The sequence below is a fragment of the Fragaria vesca genome, linkage group LG7 (genome assembly GCF_000184155.1).
Source record: "Fragaria vesca subsp. vesca linkage group LG7, FraVesHawaii_1.0, whole genome shotgun sequence".
NCBI classification, from domain to species: domain Eukaryota; kingdom Viridiplantae; phylum Streptophyta; class Magnoliopsida; order Rosales; family Rosaceae; genus Fragaria; species Fragaria vesca.
This window is the reverse complement of record NC_020497.1, coordinates 20,036,705-20,059,007: the sequence shown is the minus strand read 5'-3', so window position 1 is coordinate 20,059,007 and position 22,303 is coordinate 20,036,705. Positions and strand designations below refer to the sequence as shown.

The 22,303-nt window shown below is 38.9% G+C and overlaps 6 protein-coding genes across 6 annotated transcripts in view; 4 read left to right on the top strand and 2 right to left on the bottom strand.

The window, feature by feature from the left end:
• LOC101310948 (putative disease resistance protein At3g14460-like) overlaps positions 1-22,303 on the bottom strand; it is a 192,395-nt gene that overhangs the window by 14,179 nt on the left and 155,913 nt on the right. The gene's annotated exons all lie outside the window — the stretch shown is intronic.
• On the top strand, positions 714-2,990 carry LOC101306964 (adenylate kinase-like). The gene is made up of 9 exons (XM_004307771.1): positions 714-874; positions 953-1,012; positions 1,180-1,213; positions 1,297-1,414; positions 1,516-1,672; positions 1,852-1,932; positions 2,017-2,124; positions 2,337-2,401; positions 2,547-2,990. The coding sequence occupies exons 1-9, from the start codon at positions 809-811 to the stop codon at positions 2,551-2,553; spliced, it is 696 nt and encodes a 231-aa protein (XP_004307819.1). The 5' UTR covers positions 714-808; the 3' UTR covers positions 2,554-2,990.
• On the top strand, positions 4,103-5,725 carry LOC101306380 (pentatricopeptide repeat-containing protein At4g25270, chloroplastic-like). The gene has a single exon (XM_004307770.1). The coding sequence runs from the start codon at positions 4,157-4,159 to the stop codon at positions 5,723-5,725; it is 1,569 nt and encodes a 522-aa protein (XP_004307818.1). The 5' UTR covers positions 4,103-4,156.
• LOC101307835 (21 kDa protein-like) lies at positions 13,198-14,170 on the top strand. Its single transcript, XM_004307773.1, has one exon. The coding sequence runs from the start codon at positions 13,258-13,260 to the stop codon at positions 13,837-13,839; it is 582 nt and encodes a 193-aa protein (XP_004307821.1). The 5' UTR covers positions 13,198-13,257; the 3' UTR covers positions 13,840-14,170.
• On the bottom strand, positions 17,215-17,790 carry LOC101312980 (21 kDa protein-like). Its single transcript, XM_004309009.1, has one exon. It carries the CDS (start codon positions 17,788-17,790, stop codon positions 17,215-17,217), a length of 576 nt encoding a protein of 191 aa, XP_004309057.1.
• Positions 21,098-22,225, top strand: LOC101308418 (21 kDa protein-like). The gene has a single exon (XM_004307775.1). The coding sequence runs from the start codon at positions 21,141-21,143 to the stop codon at positions 21,738-21,740; it is 600 nt and encodes a 199-aa protein (XP_004307823.1). The 5' UTR covers positions 21,098-21,140; the 3' UTR covers positions 21,741-22,225.

Genomic DNA, 22,303 nt, shown 5'->3' with positions numbered 1-22,303 from the left:
ATTTAAAATTTCTCTTTTGGCTCCCTTGTCTCCAAAAAAAAAAATAATAAATAAATAAATAAAAATTTGTTCCTTTCGTTCTGCTTTTTCCAAATGATAACATGATTAACATCTCTCATTTTTGCAAATGTAGTTGTCACTGAAACAATAAGAACACGCAATAATAATCAAAGGTTCAAATCGTGCCGACACTATGTTACAATTTCAACTTGCTCCATGTGTGAAAAAGTTTAACAGAATGTGGATCTATTTGCATCTCTTCTGATTTAATCTTGCAAACTGTTTTACACTGGGTAGAGCCTAACAGACAGCACAAAAGAAAACAACTAGCTAGGTAAAGTAATTTCGAATATATTGGTAAAAACTTACAATGTTCATGTCTCGTGAAGCTAACAGCACTCATGTCAAGGATGACATAGCAAGCCTAAGCATACCGACCAGCGTTGTATACTTCTCCGAGCTCAAAAGTTTCTCTCTGGAAAACCAAGAAACCTCCTAAAAGATTTCCGATCAATCTATGATTCTCACGCTCCTCGATCAAACCCAGAATCTAACATGCTTCATCTAGACTTCAGAAGAGGAAGAGGTAAGCCTTCTTACGACATGCCGTATGAACAAAATTACAAGCCAACAAACCTTGGGCCCAACATTAGTTTGGGCCGTACATACAAACACGGCCCGTGTATAAAGTTAAGACTCGCCGCGCCACGCTTAGACAACAAGGCACACCACTCAGAAATGCCTCACTGAACAAAAAGCGTCGACCCCAAAATATCAAACACCGAAAATCTGAGCTAGCTTTGCCGCGATGTGGAGGCGCGTGGCTTCACTCTCCCCTCTCATTTCCCATTCTAAACCCTCCGCTCATAACCAGGTACGCAACTCCACACTAAGTTTGATTCGATTTTGTTTCTGTGAAGAGTGATATTGAATCATGAATCATTGACCTCAGGCAGCTTCCGCATTCAAGATTTGCGAATCATTTACCTCACAATCAGAGACAGTAACTCCGGTACGGTCAAAATTAACATTTTTCTTGCTCTAATTCATACCCTAATTGCAAATTGTGATGTTAGTTTTTTTTTTTTTNTTTTTTTTTTTTTTTTTTTTTACCGAGGTTGAGATGCCTTTTTAATCTGATTGACTGAAATATTGATGTAAATTGATGTTTCGGTGCAGTCAAAAGCTGCTCCGTTCATAACTTTTGTGTTGGGTAAGTTTTTTTTTTTTTGTTCTAGTGGTCATGAATTTTGTTGCCTTGAAGAGATGGTGACGTAATGGTGATGTCATTTTCAGGTGGCCCTGGTAGTGGGAAGGGTACTCAATGTGCTAAGATAGTTGAGGCATTTGGGTTCACTCATGTGAGTGCAGGGGATCTGCTGAGGAGGGAAATTGCTTCGAACAGCGCATATGGGTTAGTAGTGATATCTGCATTGTTGTTTAGGGAGTTGTAGCTGGTTTATGAATCTGTGGCTTTGTTTTAATTCTTTTTGCGCTATTGAACTGCGATTTCAGCTCTGTGATTCTTGCAACGATTAGAGAAGGAAAGATAGTTCCCTCTCAAGTGACGGTCCAGCTCATTCTAAAGGAGATGGAAGCGAGTGATAATTGCAAGTTCCTCATTGATGGGTTCCCGAGGAGTGAGGAGAACCGCAAGGCATTTGAACATGTTGTGAGTTTCTTCCTTTTCCTGTGATTTGTGTAATGTTGCATAATGACTTGTTGGACTTGTCTGCCAGAGCATTTTAATTTGCAGATTCATAACACGTAGAAGTATGTGAATGAGGAAACTGTAGAGATCATATGATGTGATGTCTAAAGTAGAATTTCATTTTTCAACAACGATTGCAGATTGGAGCGGAACCGGATGTTGTTCTTTTCTTTGACTGTCCTGAACAAGAGATGGTAAAGCGAGTGCTAAATCGTAATCAGGTAGAGATTTGAATGGATTATACATTTCTGTTAGGTTGAATTATGTGTGCAAATATTTACCTTGAATGTGGTGTTTTATTGTAGGGACGAATCGATGATAATATTGAAACAATCAAGAAACGGCTTGAAGTGTTTGATGAATTGAATTGGCCTATTGTCAATTACTACACACAGAGGGGGAAACTTCACAGGGTGAGTCACTCATTTGAGGGTTGAATGCTTCTGTTTCTATGTCTGTGATATAGATACAGAGCTGTTTTCTAGGCTCAAAGCTGATCTATGAGATTCCCGTTTGACAAACTTAGATCACCTACATTCTTCTAATTGTTAACTTCTATGGCTCTGATCTTACTTGTATATTGCTAAAAGGCTAGAAGTATAAATTGACAACATGATTTGTGCAGATCAATGCAGTTGGAACAGTTGATGAAATATTTGAAAAGGTTCGCCCAATTTTCGCTGCACTGAGGTATGTTTGGTTAATTTCCACATAACTTTTCCGAAAAAGTTGTTATTGGTAATTCTGATTCTGTTCTTTTGTAGAACCCAACTTTTATAGTTCGTGTATGCCCAGGATCTGAGGCCAATGAGGCAAACCTCTGTTTTTCTTGCAGCAGGTGATGTAGTGAATGTTTGAGCACAATATGGCAGAGAATGTAGAGAGAGACTCTAAGAACACCAGAGGTCAGTCTCCTAACTACAAAGCTTCACGAGGAGTGGAAATTCCTACTAGAAGGAGCACTGTCAATTCTAAAGCAATTACTATCAATGGGATCCATTTTTTGTACCCCGATTACTGCACTTGATAATTGTACACCACTTGAGCTGGACAGAAAACCACGCCGGATTACTGTTTAACAGCAAGTTTTCAGTGTTGTGACTTGTAACCTTCCTCAAAGTCTCAAACTAAAGCCTAATCTCCTTAATGTTGATCTGAAATCTAATCCTGTATTTTCCTAGAATGATAAGAAAGTATTTCTGATTTTCTTTGTAGTTTGTACTCGAAGACACAGATATCTAAATCTTGAATGTTTGTTCCCACAAGCACTAGTGGCTCTGTAAGTTTAAAAATCCTCTTTGGTTTTTGGTTCACAGTTTAAATAAGTACAAAATACTTCGATCAATGTATCACTAGTGTAAATATATTTGATCAAACGATTTGTATTTTGTCTAAAAAAGAACTATTTGTAATTTTGTATAATTACAAAGTGAGAGAGAGAGAGAATTTGAGCCATGGAAATACAGAAGATACAAGAGTGGGCCATCGATCCTGAAATGCTGGTTATAAACAAACAAACTTTTCCTTGCTTCTGTTACAAGGACCAAGATGTTGCTGTTAAAAACTTAAATTGTTAGATTGGGATAAAATTTGCAAAGAGATTTTCAGCGCTAGTTTCTGCTTGGTACAAGCTTTTGAACACCCCAATATTACAAGGTGCATTAGAGCTACAACAATGGTTACTTCAGAACACAAATTACAAAGCAATTCAAAGGAGTTGAGTGGTAACTCTGCTTGTGTAGTTACCAGAGTATGTTTCTAGACAATAAATAAATTTATCTACCAACGGTTTTCCAATATAATTATTTTCATTTTAATTTCCCCTAATATCCTAATTTTAGGTTAAACTAGATGTATGAAAACGAGTCCTAATTTTAGGTTAAACTAGATGTATGAAAACGAGGGAGATTGACAATTTAAAAGAACTCAATGATGGATGAAACATTGAAGATACAAGACACTAAATAAGCCTTCCTTTTATAATTGTTTCCGTTGTAAAACACATGAACTCCAATAACATCACATGATATGTACAAGAGTCGCATTATCATATAATTCATTCACAAACTCTTTTTTTTTTTGTTACAATGCACAAACTCATTTTCACACATAGCAAAATATAAAAACAAAAAAGTAATAATACAACATAAAATGGAATAAGTATGGTAGATAATCATTGTTGTTTATCCATGGACGTTGGGGATCATAAGCGCAATCCTACAAACTGAAATACTGAAGTCTAAATCTCTAATCTCGTTACAGTTAATCTGAAATCTAATCTTGTATTTCCTGAGCATGATAGGAAAATTTCTGATTTTAGTACTGTAGTAACTAAGTCACTGAGAGAGATATCTAAATGCTGAATGTTGTCCCACAAGCACTAGTGGATCTATAACTACAAAAAATCCTCTTTGGTTTCTTGTACATGCCTCATTTAGTTCACAAATGGTGACCACGTTACAACCCTTGAATCTGCACACAACAAAACTCACTATCCACTGCTCCTCTAACAGCAAGAGAAGCAAGAACAAGCCTAAGCAGCAGCTTCACCAAAAGCAAAGCACCAAGCTCCTCTCTTTCTCAAACCCAACCCCAACCCCTCTCATTGTCTACCATAAACCCCAAACCCAAACCAAGCTCCAAGCCCTTGAAGCCATCATCAAAGAACTCGAAACGTCCAGTGAAAACGGCATAGACGTCGACACTGAAACCTTTGCTTCCCTTTTGGAAACATGTTACAAACTGGACGCCATGGATTACTGTCTAAGAGTCCATAGACTCATACCCAGAAATCTTTTACGTAGAAATGTAGGCCTCTCATCTAAGCTTCTTAGACTCTATGCGTCATGTGGGTTCGTTGAGGAAGCACACCAGGTGTTCGATGAAATGCCCAAGAGAGACGTTTCGGCTTTTGCTTGGAATTCACTTATATCTGGGTATGCTGAGTTGGGTTTGTATGAGGATGCTATGGCATTGTACTTTCAAATGGAGGAGGAGGGGGTTGAACCGGACCGGTTTACGTTCCCTCGGGTGTTGAAGGCTTGTGGGGGAATTGGGTTTGTTCAGGTTGGTGAGGCTGTGCATAGGCATTTGGTGCGTTTGGGGTTTGTTGGTGATAGGTTTGTGCTTAATGCATTGGTGGATATGTATGCTAAGTGTGGTGACATTGGGAAGGCTAGGAAGGTTTTTGATAAGATTGGTAGCAGGGACAAGGTTTCTTGGAACACAATGCTCACTGCTTATATGCGCCACGGGCTTTTGTTGCAGGCATTGGACATTTTTCACCAGATGGTGAAAGAAAGGTTCCAGCCGGACTCGGTTGCTATATCTGCAATTCTCAGTGAGGTGCCATCACTGGAGCTTGTTGTTCAAATTCATGGGTGGGCTATTCGGCAAGGAGTTGAGTGGAATTTGTCGACTGTCAATTCCTTGATTGCTGCATATTCCAATCATGGAAAGTTGAGGCAAGCTCGTCGGCTGTTTTGTCAAATGCCTGAGAAGGATGTGGTGACATGGAACACTATAATTTCAGCACATTCTAAAAGCAGAGAAGCTTTGGTGTACTTTGAACAGATGGAGAGTGCCGGTGCCTTGCCAGACGCTATCACATTTGTGTCGATGCTTTCGGTTTGTGCGCATTTGAGTTTGGTGAAGGATGGGGAGAGATTGTTTTCTATTATGAAAAACAGATACAGAATTAGCCCAATAATGGAACATTATGCTTGTATGGTGAATCTTTATGGAAGGGCAGGTTTAATTAAAGAAGCTTATGGTCTGATAATGGAAGGAATGGAGTTTGAGGCTGGTCCAACTGTGTGGGGTGCGTTGCTATATGCTTGCTACCTTTATGGGAATGCTGAGATTGGAGGGGTTGCAGCTGAAAGACTCTTCGACTTGGAGCCTGATAATGAATATAATTTTGAGCTTCTGATGAAGATTTACAGCAATGTGGGTAGACTGGATGATGTAGAGAGAGTAAGAATGATGATGGTGGATAGAGGATTGGACTCGTAGAAGCCTTTAGCCATTGCTGGTCTACATTAGTAGGTAAAGAAAAGGTTTTACCTGTAAATGCATTAGTTAGAAAATGAAAGCATTAATCTACTGTGTGTTCTAACATTCAGTTTATGAGCTTGATTTGATATAATAATCAGATTCTTCACATTAAAACATGATTATCGTAGGTTCTGATGACATAGGCAGATAGATAAGAGATTTCATTCATAAGTAGATAAAGAGTACAGATGATCCTTTCATAAAAAGAGCACAGATGATAGGCGCGAAAAGATTTCAATTATAAGTAGATAAAGAGTGCAGATGATAGGAGTGCTATTGACTTACTGAGGCCTATGTAATTTCCTTGATCCTCTGAAAAAGATTCAGCAACCTTTTTCTCTTTAGTTTCTTTGCTTCTGCTTCTTTTTTCTTCTTTGCCTTCTTCTTCTTTTCATCCTCCTCCTCCTTTTCCTTAATGAATTTCACAAGCTCTGCAAGAGCGACATCAGCATCATTACTCACCTGTAGCTGCCCAGCAACCTGTGCCGGAGTGACCTCTGTGGCCTGTATCATCCCTTCAATTTTTTTATAGAGAGGATGATCATGAATGCCAAGGTACCTATATGCCAGGATCTTGAATCCACTCACAGTGCAGTACGACATGTGTATATGCATGTCCATTCGTCCCGGCCTCAGCAATGCAGGGTCTAGTTTATCCTTGTAGTTGGTTGTGAACACAATGATTCTCTCATCACCACAGCTTGACCACAGACCATCAATGAAGTTCAGTAGCCCCGAAAGCGTCACACTCTGTTGCTTTAGCTGGTTCTTACCCTTAGTCAGGACAATTACTTCATCATCTGAGTCCTCCTCCTCTTTCTCACGGTTCTGTATATCCAAGGTGCAATCAATGTCCTCTATTATCAAAATAGAGCGATTGGTGGTAGACAGCAGAGACTGCCTCAGATCAGCATTGTTGGAGATGCTTGTAAGCTCCAAATCATATATATTGTAGTTGAGGTAATTAGCCATGGCCGCAATCAAGCTGGATTTGCCAGTACCAGGCGGACCATATAACAAGTAGCCTCTCTTCCAAGCCTTGCCTACATGCTTATAGAACTCCTTCCTCTGCACAAACATATCCAAATCCTCCAGGATCTTTTTCTTCTCGGATGGATCCATGGCCAGTGTCTCAAAAGTACAAGGATGCTCTAGTATAGTCGATTCCCAGTACTTGTAGGTACCTGCAGTGCGACGAGAATAAATTCTGAGAACCTTTTCAGCATCTTTGATCTCTTTAGCTTGAGCAACGACATAGTCCAAGTAGGAGCTCATTCTGTCTCTGTGCTTCTTGTGGAATCTCAGCTCATAGTAACGTTTCTCTTCAAAGTGATGATCCTTTGGTTCAATGCAGATGTAACGCCACTTGATACTGAAGTTCTCGAATGTGTCTGTGACTTCTTGATAGTTGTCGAGGGTAAAGCTGGTGGTCTTTTGCCTGTTGGTTTTGCTGACTCTGACACGCTTCGTTTTGGTGCCGAGTTTGGCTCGGAGGTAGGGCTCCACGGAGTCGTAAATCTTATTCCGTTCTCCTACTTCGGTGTACTCCACGACGACGAAAGTCAGCTCAGAACGGAAGAAAGCCAAGAGTTTCTTGAGGAATGAGTAGTTGCCGAAGACTTGCTCCACCATGGAACGACCCAACATCAGTGTTGCAGCAAAGGAAGCAGCAGTTGATAACAAGGCGGACATTGTGTTATCAGCTAGGTTACCAATTGGTTTCTGAGAAACTAGAACTGGTTGTAAGAAACTGGAACACTCTTTGATTCTTAACAAAGTAGCACAAGCCTGAAAGACAAGGATTTCTAATTCAAATACAAAAACAATTTCGTCCAAGGCAGAACAGAAAAACCTGAAATGTGCTTATCAAATAGACTATATTAGATACATACTTACATAGCTAGGTAGACTCTTCCGACTAGCATTGAGGCTGCAAACGAGGCGTAGGCTTAGAACAGTGTGGAGGCTGTGGGATTGGAGGCAAACATTGTGTTAGGGTTTGCAGAGAAAACAAGGGTGGAGAAGCAGTCTTATTGTGTTGTGTGTGTCAGTTGGGAGAAGTTGGATGTATTCAGTTTATGGGAATGAAAGAGACATGTTACTAGTTCCAAGCAATGGAAGGTGGGTATGCAAATATGGGAAGGCCAACTGTAAAAGCCCTGCAACTTCAATGCGACTCTGGCTCTGTAAAAGCCTGCAACCTCTGTGCGATTCTGGCTCTGTAAACAAATATTGTGTGATCTTTTTTTCCTTTCATTGTTATCACATGGTGAACAAGTACTGTTTGACCAGGAACTACTTTATATTACAGAGCTAATCTCGATTATATAGAGATAATCTATATAGCTTTGTATTGAAACGGTCTATTTGCTGTATCGGTACATTAATGCACCGTGATAAACCTCTTGCTTATTAGCAGTTTAGCACGAACTCTCTAGCCTTATAACTAATGCTTTCTTTTTTTGAATGGAGAATGTCATCACTTTATTATAATTAAAAGATTATATAAAGATGATGTAAAAATACATCGAGAAATACGAAAGCATTTGAAAGTAAAATTGCGATAGTAAAAGTGCAATAACAAGTGTCATCGCTAAAACAATAACGCCTAGACTCAGTGTTACGCTCATGAATTGCAGCCGTTGAGCGAAATGAGTAGTCGGTGATTTGACTACCCATGCAAATCCAATGCCCCGAATGATAAAAATCACTGCAACACCGAGCTGAGGGTAATCTTCCACCTGATACTTTCGTTACAAGTACAAGCACCTCTTTCATAAAACCGTGTGTTCTCGAAAAAAAAAAAATTAGCCCATCTTTAACAAAACAGGAAACCCGATTAGACAAAGCTTCACTCATCCGGCGCCAATCACTTCTCTTTTTTCTTGTACTATTAATAAAAACATTTGGACGAAAGAGTAAAAGAAAATTTTGGTGTATATTTCATCTATCTTTCTTGTGTTATGTGGCGACGCATCGATATGCTCAATTCATTTTTTGATCTGGCTGTTCAATACCTCAATTATCTTTATTTTCTTCTAGGAATTCACCTGTGTAGAAAAGACGAGGTGTACAGTCTAAACATGAAGGACAAGTATAACTGAAAGCAACCTTCTACCACTACGTAATTTCCTTCTTCTTCTTAAACCTAGACATCAATATTTTCTTTGTTAGTTTCATCGTTGTACTTGTGTGAGTTGTCTCTGCCTCTTCTTCCTCTTTTTTCTTCTCCTCTTCGTTCTTCTTCTTCTCTTCGTTCTTCGTCTTCATATCCTTGAGGAAATCCAGAAGCCCTGTAAGGGCAACATCAGCGTCATTACTCACCTGTAGCTCCCCTGCAACCTGTGCAGGAGTGACCTCCATGCTCTCTATCAACACTTCAATTTCTCTGCAGGGAGGATGAGGATTGCTCTCCTGAATGTCAAGGTAGTTCGAAGCCAAGATCCTGAACCCACTCGCAGTGCAATACGACATGTGTATATGCACGTCCATTCGTCCCGGACGCAACAATGCAGGGTCTAGTTTATCCTTGTAGTTTGTAGTGAACACAATGAGTCTCTGATCACCACAGCTTGACCACAGACCATCAATCATGTTGAGCAACCCCGACAGCGTCACCTTCTTTTCTTGCATGGTCGACGTCTTCTTCTTTCTCTCGTTTGATGACTCCTCCCCCTCTTTTTCCCTGTTCTGTATTTCCCCTCTTTTACCTAAACAAAACAGGGAAAAGCAACTAATCCTTAATTTGTAGACTAATACAAAGTTCAGAACACGAGAACAGCCTGAAAATCATAGATAACAGAAAACTGGATCCGGCTCCTCTAAAGTTAGTAATCCTAACTTTATGTAAATTTCATAAAATCTTACACATCCTTCTAATATAATGGATTTTAATTATGCCACATAAGCTAACATTATTTTTTACATTTTTAGTCCTACAATGAATGTTAACGTGGTTAAGCTGCAATGAAAGAAAAACAGAAAAAAAAAAAAAAAAAAAACTACCTGTAAAGAACTGAATTCATGTACTTTTGAGTTCTGATAGCCCTCCTATCGTCTTATTCTCCTATTTTCTATCTTTCTTCCATGAACATAAGGATTTTCTCTTTTCATTCTTGCAAGTAATCTATTCTATATATATATATATATATATATATGATTCAATTGTGTAATTTCGTAACTTTTGATTTGATTTGATCAAATTTTGTTTTGCCTTCACCTAACAACCTTAGAAGGTGAGAACATTGATTCTTTATTCGATTAAACAATCTAGTGATGAAGAATTGCGCCTAAACAAAGAAGAAGTAGAAAAAGTGGTTACGAGAATATGAGAATCACACTAGATTGTTTCATCACTAGATTGTTTCATCGAATAAAGAATCACACTCTGGGGTTTGATTCAATTCAATGTTGGATTTGAGATTCGCAGATCAAGTACTTCACCTGCTGGTAACTGCATCGCAGATCTAGGTTATACCCCATATTCTGAATTTGGTGGAAAAGCATCTTTCACAAGGACTTAAAGGACTTGATTACCGTAAATCAGATCTAGGTCCCTATCATATATGAGGAATTGAAGAACATATATATATATATACTTGGCTGCTGATATGAATGCATGTGATCACAATAATATATGTTCATATGAGAGAAGCAGTCAAGACGGAATAGACGGTAACGGCAGAGTGAAAAACACCGTCAGGTGTAGATTTTATGAGATTTTTTCTCTTTTCTTTTTTACATCTTAATTCCTCCTTTAATTATCATTGTCTAATCTAGACCATCAAAATATTCCCATAGTGTAGATTTTATGAACTTCACCTGAAGTTACTTTAGAGGAGCCGAATCCCAGAAAACTTGGACCACTCTTGAGCTCCAACGAAACCTTACCAACAACATAGCATTACCCCTACTTTCTTTATTTTGAGTTGGGCTCTTATGTTCCCTTTGACATGGGTTTGTGGTGGCCACTTTCTTGGGCCAAGTTCGTCTTTTTTTTTTCTAGTTTCATTAGAATGGGTTCTTGAATTGCATTGGACATTAATTTAGCTGTTTTTATGCAAATGAGCATATTTTTTTTTTTCTTCTCTCTCTCTTAACAATCAGTCAGCAACTCAGCATGAAGGTTTCAATATGGATCAGTTTCGTTCCAATCTTATTGGATGTTTCCGGAAGGACAAAAATTAAAGAAATTTTAAGGGAAATTACTCAAACAAGATTCATATTCATTGATAGCTCTTACATTGGAGGCCGATAGTTTTATATACTTCTCTCTACACTCAATTAACCCTAGATACTCATTATTCTCATTTACAGATGACCCGAAAAAAGGACATGATGATATAACGATATATACTTTTGTGATCTTGGCCGAACCCTGATAGTTGCTTGGTCGGCTGCAAAATATCCATATTCCATACTTGTGCTTTGAGTAGGCTTGAACATATTTGTGTAGGAGTGAATGATTGACGATGATAGCTCATCGTTGGTCACATGACTGTCACAGTAAATGCAAATTGCCAATAATGCATCTTGGCAGGTCCATTTTTCTTTGTTTCGGCCGTCTTGTAGGTCCTTGAAGAAGCCTGGGTTTTCTGTGCAGCAGCAATGAACCCTAACTTATGGCTTGTTGATATTCCCAAGAAAACTGGACGTCGGCAAGGGAGGAGTTGGGGACTTGGGAAGAGGCTTAGGCTGGTGGTCTGCTTAATCACTGTAGTTTATTCAGGAATAAGTATAATTAGAAAACCATTTGTTGCAGTTTAGCTGATGTTCCTTTCACATATCTTTGTACGGCCTCCGCCAGTCCGCCTCGAAAGCTCTCATTTATGCTTTTCACGTTGCAATGTTTTCTTGTTTGTTTCCCACTTGAATATATTATAGTTGGTCTATCGTTCCGCTTTTTCTACACCATTTGTTCTCATCTACACTGGTTCTTCTTTCAACCTCACACTACTTTCTCAAGATCGGAGTTGGTCTGTCTGAAACCTCATGCTTATATTCGAATCTTGTCGATACTGATTTGAGTTAAATCTCAATCTATTATTCGAATCTTTTCAATACTAATTTAAGTTAAATCTTAATCTATCATCAACAAAAATATAAAAAACAGTGTTATAACATAATCTCTCGGTAAAAAGAAATAACTCAGAGCTCGGTACTGAATTAGGATTGAAAAACCTATTCATCTATAGATTTGCAACTGGTCATAGTCATATAGAGGCTCAGTCTCACATGTGTCTTCTAGAATTCTAGTTAAGTAAACACTAAGCGCAGTGATTATAGAAAAGTCATTGGCCCGCCATTGTGTCACATACAGTGTCACTTTGGCAGCTTATGCTTAAAGAAATCCTTAAATCCCTGTAACTTTTTGCGTGATTAATGGAAAATATAATCTCAATTAATTCCATAATCCGCGGTCGGTGTGTGTAGCACAACATGGCTTTAACTTGTTTTGAAAATTTTGCCTTCCAATCATCCACAGCTTCATACTATGTGGATCCTACACGACTCCACAGGCTACTGATATGAATTTATATTTGCACCTACAATTTCTGCTTGTTCATAAAGATCTTTAAGTCAAGTCGGTGGCATTGTAGTGGAACAAAATAAGAGCTTCATGTGCTGATGTGCCTAAATTTTCAAGAAGTCATACTCCCTCAAAAGAAAAAAGCTAATAGCTAGGATTTAGTATTTGGAGTTCATTTTTCTTCAATTAGGGTTCATACGGCATTATTCACACATGTTAAAGAAAATGTGATACCCTAATAATTGTGTTTTGAAAATGTATCTTTAGCGCCAACAAGGTTTGGCTTAGTTGGTAAGGGTAGACCAGTACTTGAACCCCTATCCCTATCCGAGTTCGATCCCCTTGCTAATAGGCCTCGTTTGGTTCGTGATATGTAAATTTTCATGTGGAAATCTAAATCTGGGGGCTCGTGTAACAGGTTTGTTTCCACCTTAAATGATTCATGTTTTTTTTGGTTTTTTTGAAATCAAGTGATTCATATATAGTTAAAGATACAAGTTTGCCCAAATATGGTATTGTAGCGTAAACAAGCTCACAACTGATCTTTTTGTTACAACATTTAACTTTGTTTGAAATTACTTATGTGTGTGAAGCTTTTACTTGAAAGGAAGAAATAAGAGAATCACCGTCAGCTTCGAAAGACTACCCTTGTGCTTTAGCTTTGATTGAAGACGTACTATCCTCTTCTAATTTTTTCTTGCCCTTCCTAAACTCTAAGAGAACATTAATTAACCCATTTGACCAGCCAAAACCTAACATACTTGAATGAATTAACCAATGTGGTGATACACACGCAGTCGTACACGGTGTATAACTGTATATTAGTACAGATGCCCCCCAATCCCACCAATCCCATCCCCTCTATAAATATACCACCCTACTCATCCTCATCCTCAAACCTCAACTTTCCCAATTAATCTCCTATTCTCATCTCTACTCCAACTCAATCAGTCTCGTAAAAATGGCTAGATCCTCCATTCTCTTCCTCCTTCTTGCCCTCTTCGCCCTCACAGCCAACTCTGCCTCCACCACCACTGCCTCCAACTTCATCAAAACCTCATGCAGCGCCACCACGTACCCAGACCTCTGCGTTCAGTCCCTCTCTTCATACTCCAACGCCATCCAGCAAAGCCCTCGCCAGCTAGCCCAGACCGCCCTGTCCGTCAGCCTAACCAGAGCCCAGTACGCCAAGTCATTCGTCACCAAGCTGACCAAGTTCAAGGGCTTGAGCCACAAGGAGTACGAGGCCATCGACGACTGCCTTGAGGAGATGGGCGACAGCGTCGACCGGCTGAGCAAATCTGTGGACGAGCTGAAGAAGATGGGCAAGTCATCCAAGGGTCAGGATTTCATATGGCACATGAGCAATGTCGAGACTTGGGTTAGTGCTGCTTTGACTGACGACAACACTTGCCTTGATGGGTTCTCCGGGAAGGCCATGGATGGCAAGATCAAGGCCTCCATTAGAGCTCAGGTGCTTAACGTTGCCAAGGTTACTAGTAATGCTCTGGCTCTTTGCAACCACTTTGCCTCCAACTACTGAATATGCAGCTAGCTAGACCATGTACGTTGAGTTTGTGTTTGTGATGTAGAACTCTATATTTGGTTTTGATCCGCAGTATGTATACCTCAGTCTGTGTTATATATATGAGATGTAGAATATATGTGATCGACTAGTGTTAATGACCCTTTCATGGTCTTGATTAGTTTTGGTACTCGAAAACTATGTGTGAATTAATCTGCTTCATGCGGTAGTATATTAGTGCATGAAATCGGCTATAGAGATTGAATCGATTTACACTGATGTGCTAATGCATTTGTACAAGGAAAGAGACCCTATAAATTTAAAGTTTCGAAGTCTAGTTTGTTTCATTGGTATCCCTTGATTGAAGGACTAATTTGGCTTATGAAAGATTTGCACGTAGACACAAAATCTCAATTGAAGTGACTGGTGTAAGATAGATTAATGTTTTCCAGGTATTGATGATGGTGATGCGAAGCAACTATATGATTTTTGTTTATCAAACTAATTAATCCAAGATTTAGTAACAGAAAGACATTTGGACTTTTGGAGGGTGTGAAAAGGTTAAAGGGGGAGACTGTGCGGAGGAGACAGAGGGAGGAGATTGGTGGAGACTCACCGTGAGACGGTGGTCATGTGAGTGGGTGATGAGCCCAGTTGGGCTAGTGAGGGGTGCCTCAACTGTTTGATACTTTGGTGTGAATTATAATATCTTCTTTCACATGCATTTGTCACACCAATCAACGTTACATATAGCTTAATAGCTTATAATTATATATGTAACAGATGACCGAGTCACTGACCCCATATTTGGGGCCTCTTTTTGGGGCAAAATATTGACGTCCTTATCCACCTATCGTCATCAAGCCGAATTTTGAGAATTTCGGTTTCCAAACCGATTACGTTTATTACTCGTTACTGGTTAGATAGATCTCCATTGATATACTAGTTTGGTCGACGCAATGGGCATGGGAACCCATCAATGTATGATGTCATTTGTTAGGCAAGACGAACACTTCATGTATCAACGTAATATTTTTTTATCGGATCAAAAATAAAAAATATAAAAAAGAATTTTTATTTTGTCTTCGTAGTTCTAATCGCCGTGATGTTTACATTAACGATGTAAATGTACCTTAGAATTAAATGTCGAATTCACTCTCTTTTTTAAATAATTACTTTTTCAAGAAAACGAAGGAATGGAATTCAAACCTCAAGTAGTACTAATAATTGAGGCTGTTGGTGAGAGACAAGGCGTTACTAGCCAACCTAGCAATATTGATAATGATCTTACTGATGGCGGCGTTCTTCACATCCAAGCTCACCTTTACCTCATCAAACCCATCCGTACAAGTATCATCCTCTGTTAGGGCAGCGCTGACCCAAGTCTTTATGTCATCCAACTGGTATTCCATATTCGCACCCCCCAAATTGCTCATGGCACTCACGGACTGCTTCAGCTCGTCGATAGAGTCCCTGATATTCTCCATGCAATCCTTGACGACCAAAGTCTCTGAGTGTTGGACAGCTTCGTCACGGCGGAGGAGGCGTCATGAGCGGCATTAAGGGCAACGGAGAGGGCGTAGCTGCAGAGCTTCTGAGGGTTTGAGTTAATTGTGGAGGCGTAGGAGGAGAGGGACTTGTAGCAAATTTGTGGGTATGTGGTTGAGTTGCAAGCTCTAAGGAGATAGGAGTTTTGCTGTCGTGGTTTTGAAGAGCATGGTTGCGTGCATGTTTGTCATGAGGATGATGATGATTATCAATAGGAGAAGAGAGACATGAAATGTGAGAGATTGAGCTCCCATTTTTGTTTCTCTCAGATTGATGCGTGACTGTGAGGCCAATACCAATTTATACGCTATTCTATAGTATATCTTTTTTTGATACGCTATTCTATAGTATATTGAGTCTAGAATTTTACAGCATGAACTACTCCAAATCCCAAATACAATATTAGCAACAACAAAAACAGAGAGCGTTGTATTTTCAACAGTATGTAAGCATTAAACGAGATGGCACATGATTTGCTAATTGATTAAGCATTTAGATCTTGCAGTGGAACGAACCAATTAAAATAAAAATCTAGAGCTGGCTAATAGTATAGTGAATTAATATATGAGGTTTTACTTAAATAAAAACAAGAAAGAATATCTTGGAAGACAGTGAGAATAATATTCATGGGTCATATATGTTTCTGTGAAACAGGCTAGCTATACAGTATGACTTTCACAACAGTAGCAGCCAGAAAATTATCACATTCTCACTTTGAACACGTACGCTTGAAATATATTGAATTAGGCTATGCAAATATTTCATGTTAGATTTGATTACATCCATGTATATAAACACTGCTACATAGTTAATCCATACAGAGAGTAAAATGTTTGTCAATAATGTAGCACAAGCTAGCGAAGCCGATGTAGATCACCTCTACCAGTCATGAACATATAGTTTCCATGTGATCATGATCGTCTCCCCCTTCCATGCCTGAACTAATGCAAAGCTTTATGGGTGCAGCATGTCCATTGGGATAGAAGAATCAATACATTTGTGTTTGGAAATATACATTGAAGAATCACATTTGATCAAATAATTGTACACAAAATATGAGAGGCCTTTTCTTTTGCCGGCAATTCCCACTGTACACGTGACATAGCAGATGCATTGGCTGCAAACAGATTCTGGTCACTCCATGCATGGAAGTGAAATACCTATCTAGAGATTATAGAATTCTAATTTCTAGCTTGTAATAATTTCATAAATGATACAACAAAATCTCCATGATTCTTAGAGTGATTTAAGTATTTAACCAGGATGCATGTGATTGAGTATATATCACAACAATAGTAAGCAACATCCACACACATAAGTATGACCTTTAGGCCGTGGATTCTGAAATATACACACAAAAGATACACTTATGTGTCTATGAAGAAAAAAGCTACACTTATGTGTGTATTTTTAAGATCCGGATCCTAAAGGCCAAACTCATTGTACGTACGTGCAATAATATATATGTTGCATTTACATCAAGAGAGTTAGAAGTACATTATCCGCTATATTAGTAACTGATATGCATATAGCTATTAGTTTATATAACATAACCCCCATGCTATTAGAGTATATAACATTGCTAGACTGGGCATGCATGTCTAGTCAATTTGAAGGGGTATGGGCCGTTAATTGTCAATTCTGCAATAGGACTATAGGAGATCGATAATCTTCTTTTTCTGTATTCTTCGTGAACAGACTTGCATTGAGACAGAAAACTAATTAAAACGTCTATATAAGATTATGAACATCTATAACATACCGGCCAACAAACACGTAGAAAGAAAGAACAGAAAAATGGTGATATGAAGAAAACAGAAGGGTGTACGTAGGTTAACTGCAGTACTAGTAATTGAGGTTGTCGATGAGAGACAAGGCATTGCTAGCCAATCTAGCAACAGTGAGAATGCTCTTTCTAATGGTGTTCTTCACCGCCGTACTTACCTTCTGCTCATCGAATCCATCCGTACAGGTATCCTCATCCGTCAGCGAAGCACTAACCCAAGTCTTTATGTTATCCAATTGATATTGCATATCAGCACCTCCCAAGTTTTTCATGGCAGTCACCGACTGTTTGAGCTCGTCGACGGAGTCCTTGATGGTCTCAATGCAAGCCCCCACCACACCGGCCTCCGCTTTCGTTATTCCTTTCTTCTTGGCCAGCTTCGACACCGTGGAAGCCGAGGTTTTCGCTGCTTTTAGGGTTACGGAGAGGGCGTAGCTGCAGAGCTTCTGAGGGTTTGATTTGATGGATGTGGCGTAAGAGGAGAGGGATTTGTAGCAGATTTGTGGGTACGTGGTGGAGTTGCAGGCTGTTTTGACGTACGTTTTGTAGGTACGGCTCGAAGAAGAAGTCGCCGTGGTTGTGTTGATGAAGAGGATGAATAGAAGAAGAGCAAAGAGAAATGTGGGAGCTCCCATTTTTGATCTATTATGGATTATTGATGGATGCCATGAGATGACAATTAGGTATTTATAGGTGATAGTATGGGAAGTCTAAGCCAATTAACTTCAAATCCCAAATATATTCTGTTTTTAATTTAAGGGTAAGCAATAGATGAGAAGCATGAGATGGCAACTAATTGATCATTTGCTTACGAGGAGTACGTGTTGCTTTTAGATTCCAGCTATTTAAGAATTAAGAAAATTAAGTTAGCTCTTAGCTTATGATCATATCATATTATTGTGTTCAAATGAACACGAGAGAATTCACAATTAAGAACGATGTTCATGAATCAATCGTTTAAGTAAAACATGCTCAAGGCGTTGCCTTTTAGCCTTTTACAACAGTGACAAACAATCCCCTTCTCACAACTCTATGCTTGACTTCAGTTTTTTTGCACAACAAAATGAAGTATAAACATGTTTCTAATTGATTCAAAGAAATGCTCTTAGCTACTAAGTAGGTGCTTTGCTTGAACTACTTAATTACAAGGTATTGGTGCAATGCCTTTGAATTTCTTGAAAAAAGTAAGTATAGCTCATACAATCAAGCCTCTGTTTACTTAATTTCTAACTAACTAATGTATGTATGTCATGTTCTTCTCACTTTTCTGATGATTTTATACTTTTACGGTTTTGATCTAAATAACTTATGTATAGATTAACATGTGTTGTTTAATTGAACTTTATTAGCTTAATATCAAATAAACTCATTTGTCGAACTTGTCGTTTTATATTAAATGACTTATTTGTTATTGTTTCTATATATTAAAAAAAGCGTGACATAAAACGAGGAAGTGAGTATTAACGGGAAGCAAATCACCATGGAATCCGATAATAGTGTGTCTAACAAGGTATTTCTGACGATGTCGGCTGATCAATCTTTCAACCGACGTGATACCGGAGGCGCGTGGGCGTGACGTCGTGAGTTCGAAGAAATACGGCAGCGTTCATGAGCAATCATGCGCCCAGCCTATGCCTATGCCTATCACATGTGGACGCAGCATCAAATGACGTACGACCCACATCAAAAAGTCAAAAACGTACACAACAACGTGGGTGGGGCATATCACACGTGTCCGCATGCACCATAGCCTAGCGCGACGGAAGGCGGTGTTCTGGGGGCTGAGGTGGCCGGGCCGGTGGGTTCTATTCCTCTACAGCTCCGCCCTCCTAAGATCAACAGCCTCGTCGGCCATTCATCCCATCCCACGTAAGGGATTTTACAGAGTACAGTAGTAGTGTATGAATCTGAATATCTGATTATGTTGCATTATTAAGGGGAGGAGTTGAGGAAAATAATTCTTGAATAAATAATCAAGGTGCAAGTGCTCGAGACGTGGAGGTAATGCACCTATTGAGCTAAGAGTTTCCTAAATCCCATAATGTATGGAAGAAAGCAAGGGTTCGTGTTTTTTTACATAATATTGCAATGGGTTTTGCAATGTGATTCAATTCAAAACCTCGCTCTTCCTTTGAGATCAAACTTCCCAAATTTGGGGTTCTAGAACTATATATAATTGTTTGCATTATTCATGTATGTGCATAACAAAAAGTTGATGCTGCCTGTTCCTCTTTTTCATGAAATTATCTAGTTCATAAACGAAAACCCATTGGAATATCATTTAACGAAAACCCATTAATATATCACACAAGAAATAATCGATTTGTTCAATGTGTTGCAATCGGATCATATGTTTTTAATCGTGAACTATAAGCTATTACAAGAGGTATGTATACAATGCATCTGTTTCTGTTTGCACTAGTATCAATATATTCATGGTCTCCGTACCAATTATCTCAATAATTTCGAGAATTACCGGAATTATATGTTGACTTCTTTTTTATTTAAATTGAGTCTGATGCGGTTTACCTCAAGCGTAAAAGTTTGATAATTTAGTATTGAATTGTAGATGACACATTATTCTCTATTTTCTTTATTCAATATACATGCATATTGTTTTATTAGGTATATATGTATACAACCTCTTTTTCTTTGTAGAGTTTGCACATGGCATCTATGAACCCTTCCCATTAACAACAACTGAGCATACGTAGTTTTTTTATACATCTTCTAGCATAAGTTGCCATATATCAGACCCAAAAAAAAAAAAAAAGTTAGTCATATATCCTTATAGCCTCCGCCAATATTAGATGCGATACAGTACATAAACAATCCTGGCCTGATTGTGTGAGCTGCGTTAATTTAGACACATGCTGCAACATGACCTTGTTTGTTTCATTCGGGGCTGAACGAGCTGAGTTATACCGTTGTGATCGAGATAAACTAGTTTTTATCTAGCGGACTAGGAAAAAAAGTGCAATAATTCAACCACGCTAGCTAGTACGAGCACACTATATGAAAGTCTTAATTAAGCATAACAATAATCGATCGGATAAGAGAAGACAACAAAGTAATGTACATGGACATCACTAGTTCCATGTCGACGAGATCGTATTCTCCCTAGCTATCCCCGTGCGTACGTGGATATCCAAGTAAGAAATGGTTACTGTGTGTTGCATATATCTCCAATGGCCCTATTCAAATTCAAAGATTCAATAATAAGAAACGACAAACTCAGTGTTCCAAAATATCTCTAGCTACCACTTTCTGAAAGTTGCATTCAGATATTTAGCCAAGTACAATAACAAGAAATGCGTCTGCTCCATGACCTATTGATTCACAAATCACAACATGCATAACACATGAAATTCTATCCCTGCTTGATTGGCCAATTTAATTAGCTATAATTTTAGGGTGGCGCACGCAGTTGGATTTGCTAAATAATATCTTGATCGCGATCGTTTGGTTTGATATGCATGCATATGTTCCTTTCATACAAAGAGCTAGTCCTCTTTGTAATGCTACATTCGTGGAGAGGGCGGATCCTAGCTAGCCTCCGTGTATATATCAAGTTGCCGAAAGACACAAGTCTAATGTTTCACCAATGAACTTGCTTCAAATATAATCAAATGTTTAGAGATAGGTCCGATCGAGTCAAGCTTCTGTATCATAATGAGTCCTTGAGGACAAGTTTAATTTTGGATCCAAGCTAAGAGACCCACCCTCGCCACCCAATTGGCCAAATTGCATGAAGTTCATATCAAGCAATGCTGCAGTGGACGTATCGAGAAACAAATAGTCCAAAAAACATTTGCAAGTAGATGCATGATACATATGCATGGATGTTTTATGTTTATCCAGATATATTTTTATTTATTTTATTTGTGTGTGGTCGGCTTGGTCATCCTATAAATTGGTATCTTTGGTACCCTAATTTCATATCACTCATTCACTCCACTGCTCCCTCCATAATTTCAAAGAAGAAATGGCATCTTCATCTTTCACTTCTCTTCTTATAGTACTTTCCATTAGTAGCTGCTGCATATTCTACTCAACCTCTGCAGCTAGGGACCTTGCACCCAAAACCAACACCGAGTTCATGAAAACATCTTGTAGTGCAACAACCTACCCAAAACTATGTCTTACTTCCCTTGCAAGCCAAGCAACTGCAATCCAAACAAGTCCGAAGCTCATGGCGAGTGCAGCCCTTAGCGTGACACTTTCATCCGCTAAATCAACCTCTAACTTGATGTTGAGTCTCTCTCACGGCCACGGCATGAAGCCTAGAGAAGTGGCGGCGATGAGGGACTGCGTCGAAGTTTTGGGTGATTCGGTGGACGAGCTTCAGAGGTCTATTTCCGAGATGGGTAACTTCAAGAGCTCGGATTATGAGATGATGATAAGTGATGTACAAACTTGGGTTAGTGCGGCCTTGACGGATGAGAGCACCTGCGCTGATGGGTTTGCTGGAAATGGTTTGAATGGGAATTTGAAGACTGTTGTGAGGGGAAAGATTGTGACAATTGCACAATTGACTAGCAATGCCTTGGCCTTAATCAACAGATATGCCTCAGTTCATGGTTAAAATTGACGAGTTATCCTACATAAATGATTAAGATTAAACGAGCTCTGTATATTAATTAGTAAGATAGTATGTAAGAGGTGTTTGATAAAGTTGTCTGTAAGTTCTCAATTCTTGCTTTTAAGACGGTATTGTAATTGTTTATATGTGAATGATTAATGTGTGAATTTTTACATGCATGTTTGCTCAACAAGTAACTAGTGACTAGGGAGTGAACGTAGATATCATGAACCCTGGTAACTTTGAATAGATGGTGATAGGGTGCTAATCCTTGTCTAAAATTGGGGGTATGATATTGGTCCAAGGTTTCTCTTCGTTGTCTGATTTTCTAGAGAAAAGCACATACATTTTGTCTATATATCAAGGTAAAGTCCAGTGTACGTATCTCGAAGTAGTCCAAGCTAAACAAGTCGCCAAGTCGACCGGGGTCATCAACTTGGCTAATGGCGGCTGTGGTATTGGTATGTCACACTATCTGCACTCATATATGAATGTGTCACTAATTGTGGGATATGGTTGATGTCCTAGTCACAATGTCCCCTACTTAGATCACAACACTTGAATTT

What these genes read in the sequence shown, in the direction of transcription:
- LOC101308418 (XM_004307775.1), top strand. Translation starts at nt 21,141, where the DNA reads ATGGCATCTTCATCTTTCACTTCTCTTCTTATAGTACTTTCCATTAGT.
- LOC101312980 (XM_004309009.1), bottom strand. Translation starts at nt 17,790, where the DNA reads ATGGGAGCTCCCACATTTCTCTTTGCTCTTCTTCTATTCATCCTCTTC.
- LOC101306964 (XM_004307771.1), top strand. Translation starts at nt 809, where the DNA reads ATGTGGAGGCGCGTGGCTTCACTCTCCCCTCTCATTTCCCATTCTAAA. An exon ending in GTTCATAACTTTTGTGTTGG is followed by an intron (nt 1,214 to 1,296) that starts GTAAGTTTTTTT and finishes TGTCATTTTCAG; the next exon opens with GTGGCCCTGGTAGTGGGAAG. An exon ending in AGAGGGGGAAACTTCACAGG is followed by an intron (nt 2,125 to 2,336) that starts GTGAGTCACTCA and finishes TGATTTGTGCAG; the next exon opens with ATCAATGCAGTTGGAACAGT.
- LOC101306380 (XM_004307770.1), top strand. Translation starts at nt 4,157, where the DNA reads ATGGTGACCACGTTACAACCCTTGAATCTGCACACAACAAAACTCACT.
- LOC101307835 (XM_004307773.1), top strand. Translation starts at nt 13,258, where the DNA reads ATGGCTAGATCCTCCATTCTCTTCCTCCTTCTTGCCCTCTTCGCCCTC.